The sequence below is a fragment of the Salmo trutta genome, chromosome 19 (genome assembly GCF_901001165.1).
Source record: "Salmo trutta chromosome 19, fSalTru1.1, whole genome shotgun sequence".
Taxonomy (NCBI): Eukaryota; Metazoa; Chordata; class Actinopteri; order Salmoniformes; family Salmonidae; genus Salmo; species Salmo trutta.
The window spans coordinates 29,811,404-29,832,946 of record NC_042975.1 but is presented as its reverse complement, the minus strand read 5'-3'; the positions used below and the strand labels follow the sequence as shown (position 1 = coordinate 29,832,946).

Below are 21,543 nucleotides of genomic sequence, written 5' to 3'. Positions count from 1 at the left end.
GATGAATAGAAATGAACAACACTAATATACCTTGATTAGATATGGATTCACATGTTAGAAACACCTTTGGCAGTGATTACAGCTATGAGTCTTCTTGGGTAAGTCTCATAAGAGCTTTGCACACCTGTATTGTGCAATATTTGCCCATTATTCTTTTCATGGCTAGACAGCAATTTTTATGTCTTGCTATAGATTTTCAAGTAGATTTAAATCAAAACTGTTATTTGACCACTAAGGAACATTCCCTGTCTTCTTGGTAAGCAACTCTAGTGTAGATTTGGCTTTGTGTTGTAGGTTATTGTTCTGCTAAAAGGTACATTCCTCTCCCAGTGTCTGATGTAAAGCAAACTGAAGCAGGTTTTCCTTTAGGATATTGCCTGTGCTTAGCTCCATCCCGTTTCTTTTCATCCTGAAAAACTACCCAGTCTCCCCAAGTTTCTAACAATTGAGAAAGAGGGTGTTTAAAATATATACTCTGTAGGCCTACAAGAAATAAGAGACAGAAAGTTCTCCATGTCAGCCATTTCCCCCACTTTTCTTCAATCAGATAATCTACATCAGCCATACTCAACAGGCAGCCCGTAGTCCGGATCCGGACACAGAACGGGGTCAATAAGGACCGCGAGTCCCAACTTCATTGTTTTTATTTTTAAGAACTCAGTCAGGCTTTTAATTTAATGCTGTTGAGAGTTGTAATAGTAGAATGCACAAGGAGCAATTTTGACATGTAGTAGTGCAAGGGCAGTTTTCCTCTTGTTAAGTCATTCACTGACAGGCCTTAGAGAGCTATTTATATCCTGATGAAAATGTCCAGTTGACCAACTAGCCCATGTTTTCTAGATAAATTAGGCTAACCAGCTATCTAAATATTGTAGTTATCATGGCCGGATTACGTGACCCGGGACCTCGACCCCCATTGATTTTGTTGAGTCACTCAGGTATCATATGAACACACATAAGACATGCCAAAATGAGTAGAATTACAGGAAATTAGCTTTAAAACTGTAAAAATGTATCTCCGCCCCATGGCAAAATGTGTTGAAATGCAGGAAATTAGCTTACCAACTGAAACAATTTATTTCTACTAACAAGAGGTTTGTGAAGGAAATGTGTGTGGCCTTCCCAAATAGTAGTTAGTGTAATGTTAGCTAGCTACATAGTTGTCTTTGTATCAAAGATAAAGGTAAACGCAGCCACTGCTAGCTAGCCAACTCTACCAGCTACCAGCTAGCAGTACTGTATCATTTTTTGTCAATAAGATTTTTGCAACGTAAGCTTTCGAGTTGTGTAGTCCACTTGTGTAGCTAGCAGGACTGACTTTGTGTTAGCTAGCCAACGTTTAATTACTTCTGCGTTATGAAAGGACACGGACACGAATGATCCATTGGTAGTTTGTTGTAACCAAGTATTAGTGCTAACCGTGTGTTATTGGATGCTAGCATGCTAGTTAGCTACGGCGTCATAAGACACGGTGCACTGGGTGGGTTTCATGGAAGAATACTGTACCAAGTTATCTAGCTGAATAAACTAAGTTTGAGCCTATTCCTGGAAACATTGAACCACTGTAGTTTACATCAATTATAGTTTCTAAGTGGAAGTTGGAATAGTTATATTTGAGTGTTTCAGTGAATGGTTAGTGAGGGAGGCCCTGCTCTCTCGCTTCCCCAGTTGTTTAGTTAATTTTCATTCCAATCTCCTTTGCATTAGCGTAGCCTCTCCTGTAGCCTGTCAACTATGTGTCTGTCTATCCCTGTTCTCTCCTCTCTGCACAGGCCACACAAACGCTTCACACCGCATGGCCGCTGCCACTCTAACCTGGTGGTCCCAGCGCCCACAACCCACGTGGAGTTCCAGGTCTCCGGCAGCCTCTGGAACTGCCGGTCTGCGGCCAACAAGGCAGAGTTCATCTCAGCCTATGCTACCCTCCAGTCCCTTGACTTCTTTGACGGAAACATGGATTATCACAGAAAACACTGCTACTCCTACTGCTCTCTCCTCGTCTGACCACGTGTTCTCGCATACCCCAAGAGCATCTGGTCAGCGGGGTGGCGGGACTGGAATCCTCATCTCTCCCAAGTGGACATTCTCTCTTTCTCCCCTGACCCATCTGTCTATCTCCTCCTTTGAATTCCATGCTGTCACAATCACTAGCCCAGTCAAGCTTAACATCCTTATCATTTATCGCCCTCCAGGTTCCCTTGGAGAGTTCATCAATGAGCTTGACGCCTTGATAAGTCCCTTCTCCAACCAATCTCCTGATTCTGCCTCCTCAACCCTCCTCTCCTCCCTTTCTGCATCCTTTGACTCTCTATGTCCCCTATCCTCCCGGCCGGCTCAGTCCTCCCCTCCTGCTCCGTGGCTTGACGACTCATTGCGAGCTCACAGAACAGGGCTCCGGGCAGCCGAGCGGAAATGGAGAAAAACTAGCCTCCCTGCGGACCTGGCATCTTTTCACTCCCTCCTCTCCACATTTTCTTCCTCTGTTTCTGCTGCTAAAGCTACTTTCTACCACTCTAAATTCCAAGCATCTGCCTCTAACCCTAGGAAGCTCTTTGCCACCTTCTCCTCCCTCCTGAATCCTCCTCCCCCTCCCCCCCCCTCTCTGTGGACGACTTTGCCAACCATTTTGAAAAGAAGGTTGACGACATCCGATCCTCGTTTGTTAAGTCAAATGACACCGCTGGTCCTGCTCACATTGCCCTACCCTATGCGTTGACCTCTTTCTCCCCTCTCTCTCGAGATGAAATATTGCGACTTGTGACGGCCGGCCGCCCAACAACCTGCCCGCTTGACCCTATCCCCTCCTCTCTTCTCCAGACCATTTCCGGAGACCTTCTCCCTTACCTCACCTCGTTCATCAACTCATCCTTGACCGCTGGCTACGTCCCTTCCGTCTTCAAGAGAGCGAGAGTTGCACCCCTTCTCAAAAAACCAACACTCGATCCCTCCGATGTCAACAACTACAGACCAGTATCCCTTCTTTCTTTCCTCTCCAAAACTCTTGAGTGTGCCGTCCTTGGCCAGCTCTCTTGCTATCTCTCTCAGAATGACCTTCTTGATCCAAATCAGTCAGGTTTCAAGACTGGTCATTCAACTGAGACTGCTCTTTTCTGTGTCACAGAGGCTCTCAGCACTGCTAAAGCTAACACTCTCGCCTCTGCTCTCATCCTTCTAGACCTATCTGCTGCCTTTGATACTATGAACCATCAGATCCTCCTCTCCACCCTCTCCGAGTTGGGCATCTCTGGCGCGGCTCACTCTTGGATTGCGTCCTACCTGACAGGTCGCTCATACCAGGTGGCATGGCAAGAATCAAATCAAACCAAATCAAATGTATTTATATAGCCCTTCGTACATCAGCTGATATCTCAAAGTGCTGTACAGAAACCCAGCCTAAAACCCCAAACAGCAAGCAATGCGTGTGAAAGAAGCACGGTGGCTAGGAAAAACTCCCTAGGAAAAACTCCCTAGAAAGGCCAAAAACCTAGGAAGAAACCTAGAGAGGAACCAGGCTATGAGGGGTGGCCAGTCCTCTTCTGGCTGTGCCGGGTGGATATTATAACAGAACATGGTCAAGATGTTAACATTTTCGTAAATGACCAGCATGGTCAAATAATAATAATCATAGTAGTTGTCGAGGGTGCAGCAAGCACATCCGGTGAACAGGTCAGGGTTCCATAGCCGCACCACGTGCTCTCACCACTGGTGTCCCCCAGGGCTCAGTTCTAGGCCCACTCCTATTCTCGCTATACACTAAGTCACTTGTCTCTGTCATATCCTCACATGGTCTCTCCTATCATTGCTACGCAGACGACACACAATTAATCTTCTCCTTTCCCTCTTCTGATAACCAGGTGGCAAACCGCATCTCTGCATGTCTGGCAGACATATCAGTGTGGAAGACGGATCACCACCTCAAGCTGAACCTCGGCAAGACGGAGCTGCTCTTCCTCCCGGGGAAGGACTGCCCGTTCCATGATCTCGCCATCACGGTTGACAACTCCATTGTGTCCTCCTCCCAGAGTGCTAAGAGCCTTGGCGTGACCCTGGACAACACCCTGGACAACACACTAACATCAAGGCGGTGACCCGATCCTGTAGGTTCATGTTCTACAACATTCGCAGAGTACGACCCTGCCTCACACAGGAAGGCGCAGGTCCTAATCCAGGCACTTGTCATCTCCTGTCTGGATTACTGCAACTCGCTGTTGGCGGGGCTCCCTGCCTGTGCCATTAAACCCCTACAACTCATCCAGAACGCTGCAGCCCGTCTGGTGTTCAACCTTCCCAAGTTCTCTCACGTCACCCCGCTCCTCCACACACTCCACTGTCTTCCAGTTGAAGCTCGCATCTGCTACAAGACCATGGTGCTTGCCAACGGAGCTGTGAGGGGAACGGCACCTCCGTACCTTCAGGCTCTGATCAGTCCCTACATCCAAAGAAGGGCACTGCGTTCATCCACCTCTGGCCTGCTCACCTCCCTACCTCTGCGGAAGCACAGTTCCCGCTCAGCCCAGTCAAAACTGTTCGCTGCTCTGGCACCCCAATGGTGGAACAAGCTCCCTCACGACGCCAGGACAGCGGAGTCAATCACCACCTTCCGGAGACACCTGAAACCCCACCTCTTTAAGGAATACCTGGGATAGGATTAAGTAATCCTTCTAACCCCCCCCTACCCTCCCCCCCAAAAAAGATATAGATGTACAATTGAAAAGTGGTTGTTCCACTGGATATCTTAAGGTGAATGTACCAATTTGTAAGTCGCTCTGGATAAGAGCGTCTGCTAATTGACGTAAATGTAAATGTAAATGTAGTTGAATACCCCTGATCTACATCCATCCTTGACACTGAGGCCTGCAGACACATTGTATGTTAGTAAAACATTTCCTAAATAACACATCTTGCTATATGGAGAATTATATGAGAACTACCCTACTTAAAAAAAACAGCATAGACCAGCCTACATTTTCAAACTGGTCCATGCTGTTTTATGCTGATCCATGCTCTTCTATGCTGGTCTGACCAGCATGGTCTAGCTAGCTGGTTAAGCTGGCTGACCAGCTGGTCAAGCTGGTGATGCTGGTGACCAGCTCATGCTTGTATGCTGGTGATGCTAGTGAGCAGCTAATAATAGTAGGGTATGCTGGTGATGCTGGTGACCAAACTAGTCTATACTGGTCTATGCTGGTCCTACATAGTCTAGCTCCCTCAAACTCAACTCTGGACCTCAAAGCTAGTTCCACTTTGTTTTTTCATTGTTCCACTCTAATCAGGGACTTAGACCTGGGACACCAGGTGGGTGCAATTAATCTTCAGGTAGAACAGAAAACCAGTAGGCTCCTGACCTTGTTGTTTAAGAGCTGAATACCCCTGGTCTAGCTGGTCAAGCTAGACTGGCAAAACCACAGCCATCATTATCACATTTCCCAGCATGCTCTATTGCAGTTAGATTTTTATATATTTTCAATGTATTTTTTGTTTGTTGTGTTTTGGCATTGATTGATTAATAAATGTTATGCACAAAGATAAATAAGATACATGTTTCTAAACTAATGGAATCTGTTAGTTGGATTTATTGAACCCGTTACTGAAATGGTTGTTCCGGTTTAAATGGTTTGTTAGTCTCTTTATATATTTGCCTTTCTAACCTTGACAGTCATTCTGAATGCAGATTTTGGGTAAATAAAAGTTCCTTGGATATCACCAGCATTGCTGGATTCCAATAGGAATTAAATATCACTTTGCAAGCTGGTATAATATGACTTGTAGGTCTGATATGGCCACTGTATAATAGTGAAAAACGTACGTTCAAATCAGTGGAGGACAGGGCTACTGCATACAGGGCTACTGCAGACAGGGCTACTGCAGACAGGGCTACTGCATACAGGGCTACTGCATACAGGGTTACTGCAGACAGGGCTACAGCAGACAGGGCCACTGCAGACAGGGAACTGCAGACAGGGCTACTGCAGACAGGGATACTGCAGACAGGGATACTGCAGACAGGGCTACTGCAGACAACCCTGAGGCGACGACTGAGGACAGAAACAAGTATAGGAAGTCCCTCTACGATCTCCGCAGAGTCATCTAACGAGTTAAAGGACAATATAGGAATAAAATGTAAATGTAATGTGCAGATCAGGTGGCAGACATATTCATGGTAATTTTCAACCGTAATTTTCAGTCTGTAATCCCCACGTCTTAAAATGGCTACCATCATTCCTGTTGGAATGAACTCTAAAGCTTTATGCCACAATTACTATCACCCTGTAGCACTCACATCTGTAATCATGAAGTGCTTTGAAAGGCTGGTATGGAACAGATCAACTCCATCATCCCAGACACCCTAGGCTTAGACCCACTCAATTTGCATATTTCCCCAACAGATCTATAGACAACGCAATCTTAATTGCACTCCACACTGCCCTCACCCACTTAGATAAGAGGAATACCTATGTGAGAATGCTGTTCATTGACTACAGCTCAGCGTGCAACACCAATGTTCCCTCCAAGCTCGTCGCCAAACTTAGGACTCAGGGACAGCTGCATCATTGAGAGCATCTTGACTGGCTGCATCCCTGATTGGTATGGCAACAACACCTCCCTCAATTGCATGGCGCTACAGAGGGTGGTGTAAACAGTCCAGTACATATCTGGGGCTGAGCTCCCTGCCATCCAGGACCTCTATATCAGGCAGTTTGAAAGGAAGGCCCATAAAATTGTTAGACTTCAGCCACCCAAGCCATAGAATGTTCTCTCTGCTTCCGTACGGCAAGCGGTACCGGTGCATCAAGTCTGACACCAACAGGCTCCTGAACAGCTTCTATCCCCAAGTCATCAGACTGCTAAATAGCTAACAGAATGGCTACACGGACTATCTGAGGTGACCCTTGTATTTTCTTCTCTATGCACATTCAAAGGACTCTACACACACACACACACACACACACACACACACTGACACTCCAACAAGCACATAACATGCACACACATTTATACTGACTCTACACACACTCACATACAATCATAATTTACGCTGCTGCTACTCTATCATATATTCTGACACCTAATCACCTTACCCCTACACATATCTAAAAGAGTAGGCTGGTGGGAGGAGCTATAGGAGGATGGGCTCATTGTAATAGCTGGAATGGAATCATTGGAATGGTACCAAACACATCAAACATGGAAACTGGTTTGACTCCGTTCCATTGATTCCATTCCAGCCATTACAATGAGCCCGTCCTCCTATAGCTCCTCCCAACAATCTCTGATATCTACCGCTATCAGTCCAGTGTCCTGCTGCTTTATTTATATTTCTTGGAGCATGTTTAGGTTGTATTTATCCCATACAATTATTGGGATGAATTTGACTCCAATGGAAAGGTGGTATGATATGTTTAATGTAAGATGAAATGGGCGTTTCTATAAAAGTAGACTGTTGAGTGTAGTGCTTTATACCAAGAGCAATCCTATACCTGGGCAATTACATTAGTTTCTCAAATTACATTTTCTGAATTGAAGACCACCGGATTTAAGCAATACATTTCCTATTTTTGAGGAACTTGAACAGGATGAGGGAAGGAGCTGTTGATATCTCAGGTCTCTGCGGCACCTGTGGTGTGTCATTGCAGAAGGATGGACGAGGGTGCCTGCCCCCATCCAGGATCCTCATGGTGGACTTAAGAGGGGCCAGCGTCTGTCATGGGCAGAGGGGTGTGAGGTATTCAGGTGGGACTGCCCAAATAAGGAGGCCCTTAGCACACATTGACTACAATGTTTCTTTACAACCCCAAATGGATGCTAACTGACAGTCTTAGCCTATTTGTTGTATAAGCCATCAACTTTTTGTTGTGATCAGCTTATATTACACAGCTTTCGTTCTGTATTTTTGTCTATAGACCAGGTAGAGTCCTCGTCTAACTTTAACTGTTCCCTATGTCTCTCTGGCTGGGAAGATTCAGGATGTATTTCCTGCTATTTTCCCTGGGCCAGCCACTGGTCATGGTCCGAATGGGCACCGACCCTGATCCGCCAGGACCCTTCCCACCTCCTGCTGTGGGCCTGAAGAGACCGGGCAGCGGAGGACATATGGTGAGAGATCAGATCCGTCAAACAACGATGAGAAACAGCATAGACTAGAACTTTTACCTCTATCATTCATGTCTGTTCTCTAAAAAAAAGTTTCAGGCGTACCTCATGGCAGAGATCCCACGGTCCAGACCAAAGATTGCATTTCTGGTCCAAGTGTAGCAAAGGGATCAGGGAATCTGCAACCTTTCTTTTCGCCACACCAAAACAACTTGCACTCGCAGAGTTACCGCCACTCTGCAGCTGTTGCTGCTGGCTTTTGCCCTGAGCTACCATCTGTTAGTCTTCAGCAGGAATGTGAAAAGGCTGTTCCATTGAGGGTTCTTCGGCATACCAAAAACATTTTAGCGATGAAAGTTGATTGTTTTGTTAGTCATTTCACTATACTGTTAGGAGTCATAATGATTTTTTCATTTTTTATTTAACCTTAACTGACGTGCCTAGTTAAATAATGAACAAATTCTTATTTACAATGACGGCCTACCCCAGCCAAACAACGCTAGGCCAATTGTGCACCACCTTATGGGACTCCCAATCACTGCCAGATGTGATGCAGCCTGGATTCAAACCAGAGACTGCAGTGACACCTCTTGCACTGAGATGCAGTGCCTTAGTCCGCTGCGCCACTTATAGATGAGCCTTGCCTTGTATTGGATGGAGCCGTTAGTTTAGGGCTAGGCCAAGAGACTAAGTGATGGAGGTCTCAGAACTTGTAAGCCAATGACCAATCAGAGAAGGAAACAAAGACGCAAACATTTGAGGTGGAGAACTGATCCACTTTATTGATTGGTCTGAACTCTTGTAATAGACTACTAAGAGACATTGTGCGATACAAACATTGCATTTCAACATCATGGGATACACGGGTTTTCAAGTCTCAAATTTTAAACAGGCAAAAACAAATTTGCACTGGATGTTTGACAGATTGGATGTCACCCAAATGGCACCCTATTCCCTATATGGAGCACTGGCTCTTGTCAAAAGTAGTACACTATATAGGGAATAGGTTGCCATTTTGGACTCATCCATCAAGCTGTAAAGATGCACAAATTATTTTCTGTCTTCATTTCAATTGTCTTTAAGATTCAAGTTTTGTAAACTTTTTGTCATTGCCGTTGTAAACACTTGACATCCCATCAAAAATAGGATGTTGAATAACTGATGTTGAAAATGATAGCTAAAATCTGAGCTCTAGGACTTAAAAAAAAAATGTATTTAAAAAAAATCTAGTTTAGAGCAGATTGGGATTGTTATTTAAGCAAAGCAAAAACTGAGAGAACCAAAACACGTGGTATGCTTTCACATATCCGGACATAAAGGACTTGCAATGGAACATTGCTGTCATTATCAATGTTGACCTAGTCACAATTCAAAATTTAAAGAAGCTACATGTCTGTTGCCAAAGAACGGACGATATTAATCTAGAATATTGAGAGAGAATAGATTAAGAGGCCATGGATTTGAATAGTCACCATGACAGCAAAAAAGCAACTCTTCCTTAACATCTTGACTGTACCCCAAACAAAAGTAAAACTGCAATGCATGTCACACTACAAAACCATGTACCAGCTACAAGAGAAGACAGGAACTCGGTCATAAACATCCAGGTTTCCATGAGTGATGGGCAAAGTCAAAGCACATCTCAGTACAATCCTCTGCAGGAGCGTGAATAAGTTATACAACAGGTAGAAAGTATGCTTTTGTTGTCAAATGTTACAAAGCAAAAAGTGCAACAATGGTGCAGACCATTTGTGTTTGGTTAGTTGTCTTTTTTTGTCTAAAACATAAGACAAATCACACAAATTGGTTTTCTGTCTGGACAGTATACAAAAAAAAATGACTATGGATACAAAACAAAAACATTAAAAAACACCAACTTATATCTCTGAGAAAATGTGTTTAAAGCTGCCTTATTTTTCCTCCAGCCACAAGGCATGGGCGAACCTCTTGAAAAGGTTCCTGATGTACTTTAGTTACCATGACAACATCGGTTGCAGAGTACTGTAAGTAGAACATTCTGCACTTGTTGGAAACCCTAGAGGGATAGCTACGGGTCAGACTGTGTGCCATACAATACACCCACCATAGTGGTGGTCAGCTTAATCCAAAAACTATTGGCTCAATGACAGAGTTCAGATCAACATGGGGGCCCAGAAGTAGTCATGAGGAGAAGAAACAACATCAAGCTTATTAATTAGTCTTCTTTCACCTTTCTGCTTGCTCCTACACCAGTGTTCTCAACTTGTACCAAAGACATTAGTTTTGTTTTTCTCAAGGGTGTGGTGACTGACTGACAAAAGCTTTCTTTAAGTTCTAGATCAGGGGGAATATTGTTACATCCATGCATCATCTTTCTCCACAGTGTTGCAAAGACAGGCATCAAATTACAAAGCCGCAATTGAAATGTTAACGTGTTTGTTTCATTCACTTATGTCCACAACAGGCTTTGGTGGTGCTTGGTGGTCAGGGCTTCTCCTACAGTTCTCTGTTCTCCCCTCATTATCAAGTACAACCCACAGGTTCTGTCTCGCAGCTTCACTGTGGTGCTAGATAGGTGGGGGGTAAGAGATGGACAGGGAGAGACCAACTGATATTCAAGATTAACCCCCCCATTCATTCAAAAACAAAGTGGATCCATTTAAAAGCATCACTAAAAATCAGAAAAAAAAACACTGCAAAAGGTTACTCTATTTACATACAATGATTTTTCTTAAAGACAAAAGCATTTCTTTACAGAAATCGACCACAAAAAAAGTGTTTTTTCTTCTTCATCTTTTTACATTACAAGTTCTTCATCTTTCATCATATCTTCCACTCAGGCGTTCTCCGTCCTGGCAGGCTGTGTATCAAAGCTTCTGGACGTAAAGGGAGTCAGTCAGTCCATCCTGAAGATTCCAGCCCGTCAGAAGTCACTCGCTGCCTTTCCTCCTGCTGGCAGCTAGAGGGCGCACTTGCACCAAAAGGGACACCGCCACACCCCCCTGCTCTCCCCACACTCGATCAGCACCAGTGAGTGAGGATAGGTTTTTTTTTGGGGGGGGGGCATGCAGGCCTGTACTGAGAGGCCTGCCCTTCCTCTGGGGTGGGATGGGGGGCAGGTAGGACTCTCGTGGCAGGGTTCAGTCGTCACTGTCTGACAGGGTCTCATACTGCTCCGACAGTAGGGGCTCTCGCTCCCATACACGCTGTTGCTGCTGGGGCCCCAGAGGGCCTCCAGGTGGGGGCTGCTGGGCCTGTATGGAGGAGGGGGGTGTGCTACTCAGCATGCGCATGGTCAAGGGGTTATAGGGGAACTGCATGGAGCCTAGGGAGTAAAGTGAGACGGGATAGTCATTAGAGGGATTCAGATTGTTCTTTGTGTCTTATGTCAGGCTGAAAATCTATTTTTGAGATACAAGAAAATAAAATCTAGATTTCTGAATACCTGTGCGGCTGTTAATGTGGAATGATGTTCAAAAAAATGGCCAGACAGTCAGGGTTTATATGGGGCTAAGGGCCTTAAGTACCTGTGGACGAGGGCCGGTCCTCCCAGGACCAGGCTGGGGGCTGCTGGTGGTAGTCTCCCTCTGAGTGGACGGAAGAGACTGACGAGGGCCGCTCCCCTCCTGCTGCTGCGTATGCCTGGCCTGGGTTGGGCGACTTTGACTTTCGGCTGTTGGCTTTGCTCTGCAGTTTCTGTTTGCCTGTTGGACAATCAGACAAATACAAAAGTGTTAGCAATAATGCAATAGAGTTAGCAAAAGCTTAGGACTAGTCTGGTGAGTTTGTTGGAAATATCAGAATTTCTAAGAATTTGATTCCCACGATGGGCCTATAGAGACAGTAATTTCCTTGTGTGTGCATGTGAATTTGTGTGTCTATTCCTATATAAATGTTTTAGTTGGCTGTATGTGTGCTTGTTTGCCACTGACCCATGCTAGGTGAAGGGTTGGCCTCCTGGCGGGCCTCGTTGCTGGGGGTGTTAGAGCTGGGCTGAGGCCCTTCCTGGTGCTCCTCTGGCCTTTCTTCCAGGTTCCCCATCAGGGCCTTTCGGATGATGTCCTCCAGGCCCAGGTTACTGGCCGGGTCGCTGAAGGAGTGGTTCCTGGGGTTCACGCTACCTGGAGGGCCAAACACACAATGGATGATTAGACAGGGAAAATATGGAGCAGCCAGCACGGTCGTGTTCTTTAGGGTATGCAAACAGAAAACATTTAGAAAAACGTTTGTTGAAATTTATTTTATTCAATTTTGGTGCTTACTGAACACTGGTTTAAATGATTCTAGTTTGTTTGAATGGTGATAGAATGGGATGGTGTTAGAAATATCTAAAACGCACTTGAGCTGGTCACAGCAGGCAAGTTGAAGATCTCTGTGCCTGGTTGTGCATTTCCTGAAAGGAGAAATGATAGCACAGTAAACAAAATGTCTGAAACTAAAATGCCGCTAAAGACAGAGTTCATTGTTCGTCGTTTTACAGTATGCCTTCCTATTAGAATGTTTCCCCTTGTGAAAATGAGAAATGAGTGCAATGCATCCCATTATATGTTAATATAATACTGTATAAGTTGAGTTCCATCAAATGTCTCATTATTTCCATTTTGGAAAGCTTTCTTAAAAGACGTTAGTACAAGGTAGATAAGAAGAGAGCACACTTACCAACATCAGAATCACTGACACCAGAGGAGTTCAACTTACGAATGATCTCCTGCTTCTTGGATTTCACCATAGGGGAGGTGTTCTCCAGCCTGGTGAAGAAGGAGGGCAGGTAGCTGACACTGCCAGGGGAGCGAGAGTCACCCCTGTAACCAGAGAAAGGCCACCACAGGGGTTAAGAGTCAGGCAGCAGATGGCTAAGTAGGCTAGCGTGCCACCTCTCCCCAGTTTCCACTCCGTTGGCATGCCAAATGGGTCACAGCTGCCCACAAGACACATTCCACCCATGGGCACTGAATCCATGTGTCCTTGTGCCAGGGGAAGGTATCCAGTATCCACACACAAATGCATGTAGACATACAAAAAAAAAATCAGTGCTTTTTAGTTTGTCACTTAAACCTTAAAGACACCAAAACATACAAATATGCCTAGTTATAACATTGAAAGACAATGTAAGGTGAATATAAACAAATGGGAGTACGCCCACTTCTTATGAAGATATACCAGTCCTACACACCTCATCTCAGGCTGGTCAGCCTCTCGCCTCTGTGGTTGCTGCTGCTCTCTGGCCTCTTGTTGTTTATCCTGGTAGCTCTGGGGAGGGGAGATGGGCTCATAGCTCTCCATCGCCCCCCTGCCACCCCGATCAGGGGATTTACCAGGTCTGGGGAGGCACAGAGGAAAAGTGCAAAAAGTGAGAATCTGATGGAGTGGTCAGAGGTGTGTCACCGGGGTTATGTTCAGTAGGGAGAAAACGTTTTGCATGGAGGTACTACCTGAACACAAGTTTTTGTTTTTCGTTGCAAAACATTTTGCTATGGTGTACCCTAATGACTATGTCCCAGGCTGGGTTGGTGAAGAGGCTATGTTGGGCTACCGGCGGGTGCCGTTACTGTACCTGGCTCTGGGCTTGTCAGGGGCATTATCGGGAGACACTCTGCTGGGTGTCTGTCTCTGGTGGTGTGATGAGACCTGGGCCTGGTTTTCTGGGCTGTAGCGGCTGGGGCCCTTGGCACGACCCCCGGGGCCCAAGATAGACACGGGCAGCTGGGCACTCTGGAATGTGGTGGTGGCAGAGGAGGAGATGGTAGTGGAGGACTGAGGAGGGTCCTGGTTCCTGGCAAAGTCCTGGGTGATGATATGCTATAAAGGAGAAAGAGGAGAGGACAAGGGGACAGACAGATCAGGGAGATGTTAGTACTTGGAGGCACACATACATTTTCAGTCACTACTCTTAAAAGTATTTCTCTTAAGATGTCTAGTAGAGGCTGTTGTCAGAGTTGTTGAGATCATCATTTGCAGTTCAGTTGATGGATCACTCAAGATATCATCACTCAACAAAAAGTGGTATAGGAGGCATACTGTACATACATTTTTGGTAAAGTAATTTGTATTGGTTACACAGAATATGGATAGTTTGGCTCAGGATTCAGGAACCCAGTTAAAAAAGGTTATGAATGAATGAGTCATTGGACTCTTCTTCAGGCAGTGGGTGCGTTCCAGGCTGACTACATTGCAGTTGCCTGATAGATCTTTGATTAGTTTAACATATTAGATAAACACATAATATATCAATCTGATGCCCGACTGCGCAGGCAATGACATGGCATGCAACTGTGGAAAGCTACCAGTGTGTCTTACCGAGATGTGGTCAGCCAGGGTCATGACCCGGTGGGTCTTGGGGACCTGCTGGGACTGGGAGTACCCTCCGTCAGCCTGGGAGGAGGGGGGCTGCTGGGACTCTGCTGACTGGCGGTAGCGGATCATGTCAAAGGGACGCATGCCAGCTGCTGAGTGAGAATATTCCACACACACACACACACACACACACACACACACACACACCTGAGTTGCGGGAGGGGGAGGAGGGGTAGCACTGTATTGTATATGCCAGCACCAACTGATATACATTTGCCTCCAGCGGACAGAAATAGCTTGTGCAGCGGTCTGTTGACCAGACGGGGGCTAGTGGGGAATGGAATGGTGTCGTCTGCTATATCTGTTGTACTCAGATGACTCGGGTGAAGAGTCATTCGGGTTGTAGTATGTTTACACCATATCATCACTATAAGATACTGTATGCCTGCAGTAACCTGAATTCAATACAGCTTGTAGAGCGGAGTTGGTTCAATTTTGTATTGAAGTCAGTTGAGTAGAGATTGTACTGTACTCATTAAGGACATGGTAGGTAACTTAAACCTTGGAAAAGGAAAACAGTACTTGCGAAAGAGTGATTGAGAGCGTCAAGAGAATACTTCAAGTCTCCATACATGGCATCTATAGAGCTTTACCGGTCAGTAAGGGCCAGTTTCCCAGACACATTAAGCCTTTGATTGAAATGCACTTTCAATAGATATTCACTATTGAGCAAGCTTTATTTTAGTCCAGGTGCAGGCTTAATCTGTATCAGGGAAACCAGCACTGAGAACCCATTCATGTATTTTTCACAGTATATAGTGCTATCTCACCTTGTACTGCTGCCTGTGCGGCCCGGTCCCTGTCGGCTCGGTCCCTGTCAGCCCTCTCCCTGTCGGCCCGGTCCCTGTCGTCCTGCTGCTGTTGCTGCTGGGACTGGGCTGGAGAGTTGGCTGGACTGATCACATCGATGGCTCCTCCACTGGGGATCTCATACCGACTGGACGACACTGCAGGGCCAGGCACGGACACACACACTTTAAAAACAACCCTCTCACTAACATATGAGAAATTATTATAATTTGTATTTATTTTTTGTTATTTGCTATGTTGTTAAGTCTTACATGTTAGAAATGTTGGGAATTAAAACGCAAACCAAATCTATATCCAGGTCTCTAATCACCACAGCAGTGTTCTGTACTGCCTTCCGTCCCATTGTGTCTACGTTCTATACTGTTCCATGTTGTTCTATGTGGAAAACTCACAGCTGCTGGAGGAGTCGGAGCTCTGGGAGCCTCTCTCCCGGGAGTCCTTGTCTGAGGCAATCTGGCTCGTAATGATGACGTCAATGAAGTTGGCGGCTGTGATGGTGGTCTTTCCTCTGGTCCTCAGCTCTTCCTCGATGCGTGACTTGCTGGGAGGACCCTTGTCCTTACTCCCCTGGGGACCACTGGGCCCCTCAGTGTATCCTGGGTGGAGTTTCCCCCCTGGCAGAGACATTGGGCCATAGGGAGACTGCATGGAGCGCCTGTCTGCCTCCTGCTGCTGCTCGTGCTGCCGCCTGGCCACTGAGGATGATAAAGACATGTCGTCGTCTCGGTCGTGCTTGGAGGAGTCCTTGCCCTTGTTGACGTCCATTTGAGGGGCGGAGGCGGCGGCGTCCACCAGGGCAGCCAGGGCATCGGCTGCAGTGCTGTAACGGGCTCCTGCCTGGGCTGCTGCCGCTGCCGGCCTGGAGGGGGCAGAGAGAGGTAGATGGTTATGCCTCGATCACACCGACAGCGTCATCATGCAAAATGGTATGCAGTATCATCTGGATATGTATGCACCACACAGAACACACTGCCTCTGCAACGCTGCATGGCAAACGCTGCGTTCCATTGGAAATTAATGTACTTCTGGTGTACCAAAATGCAATGCTATTGTTGATGGAGGCGTTAACATTGTGTGTGTATATATATATATATATATACATACATACATACATACACACACAGAACAAATAGTAAATCATATGGTTTGGTTTCAATAATTCAAAACCAAATAGTAGGTCCAGGTAGTCAGAACACACTGCCTCTGCAACGCTGCATGGCAAACGTAGCGTTCCATTGGAAATGAATGTACTTCTGGTGTACCAAAAATCTTAGGCTCCGTGTTTGGCTCCTGCAGAGGCAGTGTATTTAGAGTTAACATGCCGTTTAATATGACATGTAGCCTATTTGAAATGATGAGCACTTCATGTTTATTAAAATACTTTTCATTCAAATCATATGGTTTGGTTTCAATACTTCAAAACCAAATAGTAGGTCCAGGTAGTCAGAAAAATTGATGGGTGTGGGTTAAATTGTGCTTTTAATGAATGGAGCGACCGCTTTCTTCCCCTGTGAGCGCAGGATGGTTTTTAGCGGAGTGGTTGGAAAGGACGTTGAGCACCAGAACGGTGTGCAAGCATTTGCCTCACGCAGCGCAACACATCTCCTTCGTATAGGGTTGATCTGGCTGTTGATTGTAGCCTGTGGAATGTTGTCCCACTCCACTTCAATGGCTGTGCGAACTTGCTGGATATTGGCGGGAACTGGAACACGCTGTCATACACATCGATCCAGACCATCCCAAAACATGCTCAATGGGTGAGTATGCAGGCCATGGAAGAAGTGGGACATTTTCAGCTTTCAGGAATTGTGTAAAGATACTTTTTACATTTTATTTTACTTTTATTTAACTAGGCAAGTCAGTTAAGAACAAATTCTTATTTTCAATGACGGCCGAGGAACAGTAGGTTACCTGCCTTGTTCAGGGGCAGAACGACAGATTTTTACCGTGTCAGCTCGGGGATTCGATCGTGCAACCTTTCGGTTACTAGTCCAACGTTCTAACCACTAACCCTTGCTACGTGGGGTCGTGCATTATCATGCTGAAACATGAGGTGATGGCGGCGGATGAATGGCTGGACAATGGGCCTCAGGATCTCATCACGGTTTCTCTGTGCATTCAAATTGTCATTGATAAAATACAACTGTGTTCGTTGTCTGTAGCTTATGCCTGCCCATACCATAACCCCACCATGGGGTAAACTGCTCCCACATGAAGCTATACACATTGTCTGCGGTTGTGAGGCTGGTTGGAGGTACTGCCAAATTAACATTAAATTCTCTGGCAACAGCTCTGGTGGGCATTCTTGCAGTCAACATGCCAACTGCACGCTCCCTAAAAACTTGAGACATCTGTGGCATTGTGTTGCATGACAAAACCACACATTCGCCTTGTATTGTCCCCAGCACAAGGTGCACCTGTGTAATGATCATGCCGTTTAATCAGATTCTTGATATGCCAGAGGAGGATGGATTATCTTGGCAAAGGAGAAACGCTCACAAATGTTTATTTCAGGTCATGAAACATGGGCCCAACACTTTACATAATGCGTTTATATTTTTTGTCCAGCACACACGGTCAAAAGTTTTAGAACACCTACTCATTCAAGGGTTTTTCTTTATTTTTTACTATTTTCTACATTGTAGTTGGTTGGTTGAGAGAATGCCAAGAGTGTGCAAAACTGTCATCAAGTCAAAGGTTACATTTTTGGTTACTACATGATTCCAAATGTGTTATTTCATAGTTTTGATGTCTTCACTATTATTCTACAATGTAGAAAATAGTAAAAATAAAGAAAAACCCTTGAATGAGTAGGTGTGTCCAAACTTTTGACTGGTACTGTAAATATATAGAACAAGGGAGAGGGTAAAGAGTAGAAGGGCTGTTATGTTTTGTGGGCATGTACAGGGTTTTCATTGCAAACTGCATAACATTTAGTGCAGGCAGGTATGCTCCTGACGTGTTGCGGTTTGCAACTGAAAGTATGCCCATAAGAATGGATTAACAGTACACACACACACCCACTAAGACTCAGAGTGTACATGAGGTAAGGTCAGGGCTTACCAGGCCAGAGCGGAGCAAGCTTAGAGACTCACATGAGGGGGGTGATGACGCCCTTGCTGTTGGCTCCCTGGAAGATGCTGGGCCGCTGCTGCTGGGCTTCCTGTGACCTCATAGATGGGGAGGGGCTACGCAGGTATCCACGGCTACCTGGTCTGTCTGGCTGCCCTGGACCTGGGGGACAAATAACAGCGGATTTCAATAACAGAGAAGAACAACTCAAAGTTGGAAGCATATAATGGCTTTTCCAACACTGTGCAAAAGACAGGCTACATAAATCCTTAACTCTGTGAGAGCATCTGTCCAGCCAGGTCCAATCGAAATAAACTACTATTATATAGCTCACATTCACATGCATTTCTGTATTATTGATGACACAGTACAGCACTATACAATATAATGACGAGTCTCACCTCCACGCATGTAGTCATTGGCAACCGCTGCAGCCACTGCTCGCTCACGCTCTCGTTGTCTTTGCTCCTGTTCCCGCTCCCTGTGCTCCCTTTCTCTCTCTTTTTCTCGGTGCTCCCGATCACGCTCCCTTTCTCGCTCACGCTCCCTCTCTCGCTCCTGGTTGACCGCTGCAGTAGCTGCGAGGTGGGCTTGGTGGCCTGTAGACACAAAGAAACAGACAACACACACAGCAGGGTTACACACCATTAGGGCTGCAAAGGGTCGGAAACTTTCCAGGAAATTTCCATGGGAAGTTAAGCCTGGGAATTTGCTTAAATTCATCAAAGTTAGCTTATAACAGTGAACCTTTTCTGTGGGATACACAAGGCAATTCTAGGTATTGTGGCATATGTTTCTTAAACTATCCCCAAATCAATAGAATTGCAACCCTCTGCATGCACAGTGCATTCATCCATCACATGTACAGCTGATTCACAAGATCTTGCACACTAATGAGATGCTATTGAGCCCACACTACTACACTGTCTGAACCAAGGACTATACGCTTTCTGGTAAGTTTTGATTACGATACTGGGTGGGGTGAATATATTTTATATGACATACATTATTTTTTGTTAACTAGTAAATAGTAGCCTACAGTAAAACGTGTTTAAATCATTGATAACTTCTGCTAGTTCGTTTTTGCTACTATGTGGGTTTTAGCTTGCTTGAGCCTGCTAATTGAGTGTTAATTCCGCTGTTGCCATACACGTTTCATTTTAAAACATTTATCTTACAAAAGGAGTTGTTTAATCTAACTGCTTAACTATTTATCTGTACATGGAATTGTATTTATTTTTTTACAAAATAAATTCTTATCTTTACAGGAAAATGCCACAGGCACTATCTGATGTGTAGAGACATTTCACTGCAGTTAATGTAGAAGGAAATGCTGTGTACATCTGCAAATACTGTGCCAAATCATATGTGAAGAAGGCAACAAAGATGCAGAATCTGGCCAAGTGCATAAAGTTCCCTCAACGTTCACAACAAGCAACCTCTGACAAAAGTCCCTCTACTTCTATTCGAGGTGAAAATGATGAATCAGACACCTTATCAATAGCAACAGTTCATGGTCCTCCTGGAATCAGGAGTTTATTTTGACTCAGTGGAGGAACGTAGTCAGAGAAAGGCTGATGAATGTCTTGCTCGAGCTGTGTATGCAACTGGTTCACCTCTGATGCTCACAGGCAATGTGTATTGGAAGAGATTTCTGAATGTTCTTCGCCCAGCATACACCCCTCCAACCAGACATGCTTTATCCACCCATTTGCTGGATGCAGAGTTCAACAGAGATCAAGGTCAAGCAAATCATAGAGAAAGCAGACTGCATTACAATCATCTCTGATGGGTGGTCGAATGTTCGTGGGCAAGGAATAATTAACTACATCAGCTCCACCCCTCAACCAGTATTCTACAAGAGCACAGACAGAAGGGACAACAGACACACCGGTCTCTACATTGCAGATGAGCTGAAGGCAGTAATCAATGACCTTGGACCACAGAAGGTATTTGCACTGGTGACAGACAATGCTGTGAACATGAAGACTGCTTGGTCTAAAGTGGAGGAGTCCTAACCTCACACCCATTGGCTGTGCTGCTTATGCATTGAATCTGCTCCTCAAGGACGTCATGGCACTGAAAACAATGGATACACTCTACAAGAGAGCCAAGGAAATGGTTAGGTATGTGAAGGGTCATCAAGTTATAGCAGCAATCTACCTCACCAAGCAAAGTGAGAAGAATAAGAGCACCACATTGAAGCTGCCCAGCAACACCCGTTGGGGTGGTGGTGTCATGTTTGACAGTCTCCTGGAGGGGAAGGAGTCTCTCCAAGAAATGACCATCTCACAGTCTGCCGATATGGACAGCCCCATCAAGAGGATCCTCCTGGATGATGTATTTTGGGAGAGTGATAAGCAGCCTGAAACCTATAGCAGTAGCCATTGCACAGATTGAGGTAGACAATGCCATTCTGTCTGATGTTCAGACTCTACTTGCGGATGTAAGAGAAGAAATCCGTACTGCCCTGCCCACTTCACTGTTGCGCCAAGCAGAGGAAACTGCAGTTCTGAAAGATATCAAAATGAGTGAAGACTTCTGCCTGAAGCCCATACACGCCACAGCGTACATGTTGGACCCCAAGTATGCTGGCAAGAGCATCCTGTCTGGTGCAGAGATCAACAAGGCCTAGGGTGTCATCACTATCGTGTCTCGCCACCTTGGCCTGGACAAGGGCAAGGCTCTTGGCAGTCTGGCGAAGTGCACTTGCAAGCAAGGGCTTTGGGATGGATGCAATATGGCAGTCGTGCCAACATCTCTCATCAGCCACCTGGTGGAAAGGACTTTGTGGATCTGAAGCTCTTTCCCCTGTTGCCTCAATCATCCTCCAAATCGCACCAACATCAGCCGCCTCAGAGCGCAACTGGTCCTTGTTTGGGAACACACACACCAAATCCCGCAACAGGCTGACCAGGGTTGAAAAATTGATGGCCATCCGGGCAAATGTTAGGCTTTTTGAGCCCGACAGCGAGCCATCCTCAACAAGGTTGGAAAGTGGCAGTGAAGATGATGCCTCAGAGTCTGATGTTCAAGAGGTAGACATTGAGGAGGTCCAGGGAGAAGTCATGGAAGACAGAGGAAGACATCCAAAGCTTAAGTTTAGACTATCACCGTGATGTTGACCAGACAATCTTTCAACAGCGGTCACATGGTACCATCTCAAATTGTACTTTCAACAAAGCGAATGTTTGATTTTGAGAAGAAAAGTTACTGAACTATGTGTTTATTTAGATC

The 21,543-nt window shown here is 45.6% G+C and overlaps 1 protein-coding gene and 1 pseudogene across 6 annotated transcripts in view; both read right to left on the bottom strand.

The window, feature by feature from the left end:
- LOC115155093 (zinc finger SWIM domain-containing protein 7-like) overlaps nucleotides 1–8,367 on the bottom strand; it is a 45,340-nt pseudogene extending 36,973 nt beyond the window's left edge.
- Nucleotides 8,368–8,846: 479 nt separating this feature from the next.
- The window catches only part of LOC115154316 (nuclear receptor corepressor 1), a 101,657-nt gene continuing 88,960 nt past the window's right edge, over nucleotides 8,847–21,543 (bottom strand). For 5 of the 6 annotated variants that reach the window (XM_029700407.1, XM_029700411.1, XM_029700409.1 and 2 more), the window contains 12 exons: nucleotides 18,708–18,905; nucleotides 18,330–18,468; nucleotides 15,627–16,093; nucleotides 15,195–15,371; nucleotides 14,368–14,516; nucleotides 13,625–13,869; nucleotides 13,244–13,390; nucleotides 12,730–12,872; nucleotides 12,410–12,463; nucleotides 12,003–12,191; nucleotides 11,598–11,774; nucleotides 8,847–11,395 (listed from right to left, as the gene is read on the bottom strand). In XM_029700407.1, the coding sequence (XP_029556267.1) occupies nucleotides 11,211–11,395; nucleotides 11,598–11,774; nucleotides 12,003–12,191; nucleotides 12,410–12,463; nucleotides 12,730–12,872; nucleotides 13,244–13,390; nucleotides 13,625–13,869; nucleotides 14,368–14,516; nucleotides 15,195–15,371; nucleotides 15,627–16,093; nucleotides 18,330–18,468; nucleotides 18,708–18,905 (2,270 nt within the window). In that variant the 3' untranslated portion in view covers nucleotides 8,847–11,210. The remainder of the gene's footprint in view (nucleotides 11,396–11,597; nucleotides 11,775–12,002; nucleotides 12,192–12,409; nucleotides 12,464–12,729; nucleotides 12,873–13,243; nucleotides 13,391–13,624; nucleotides 13,870–14,367; nucleotides 14,517–15,194; nucleotides 15,372–15,626; nucleotides 16,094–18,329; nucleotides 18,469–18,707; nucleotides 18,906–21,543) is intronic. The other variant, XM_029700408.1, reaches the window with a different exon arrangement.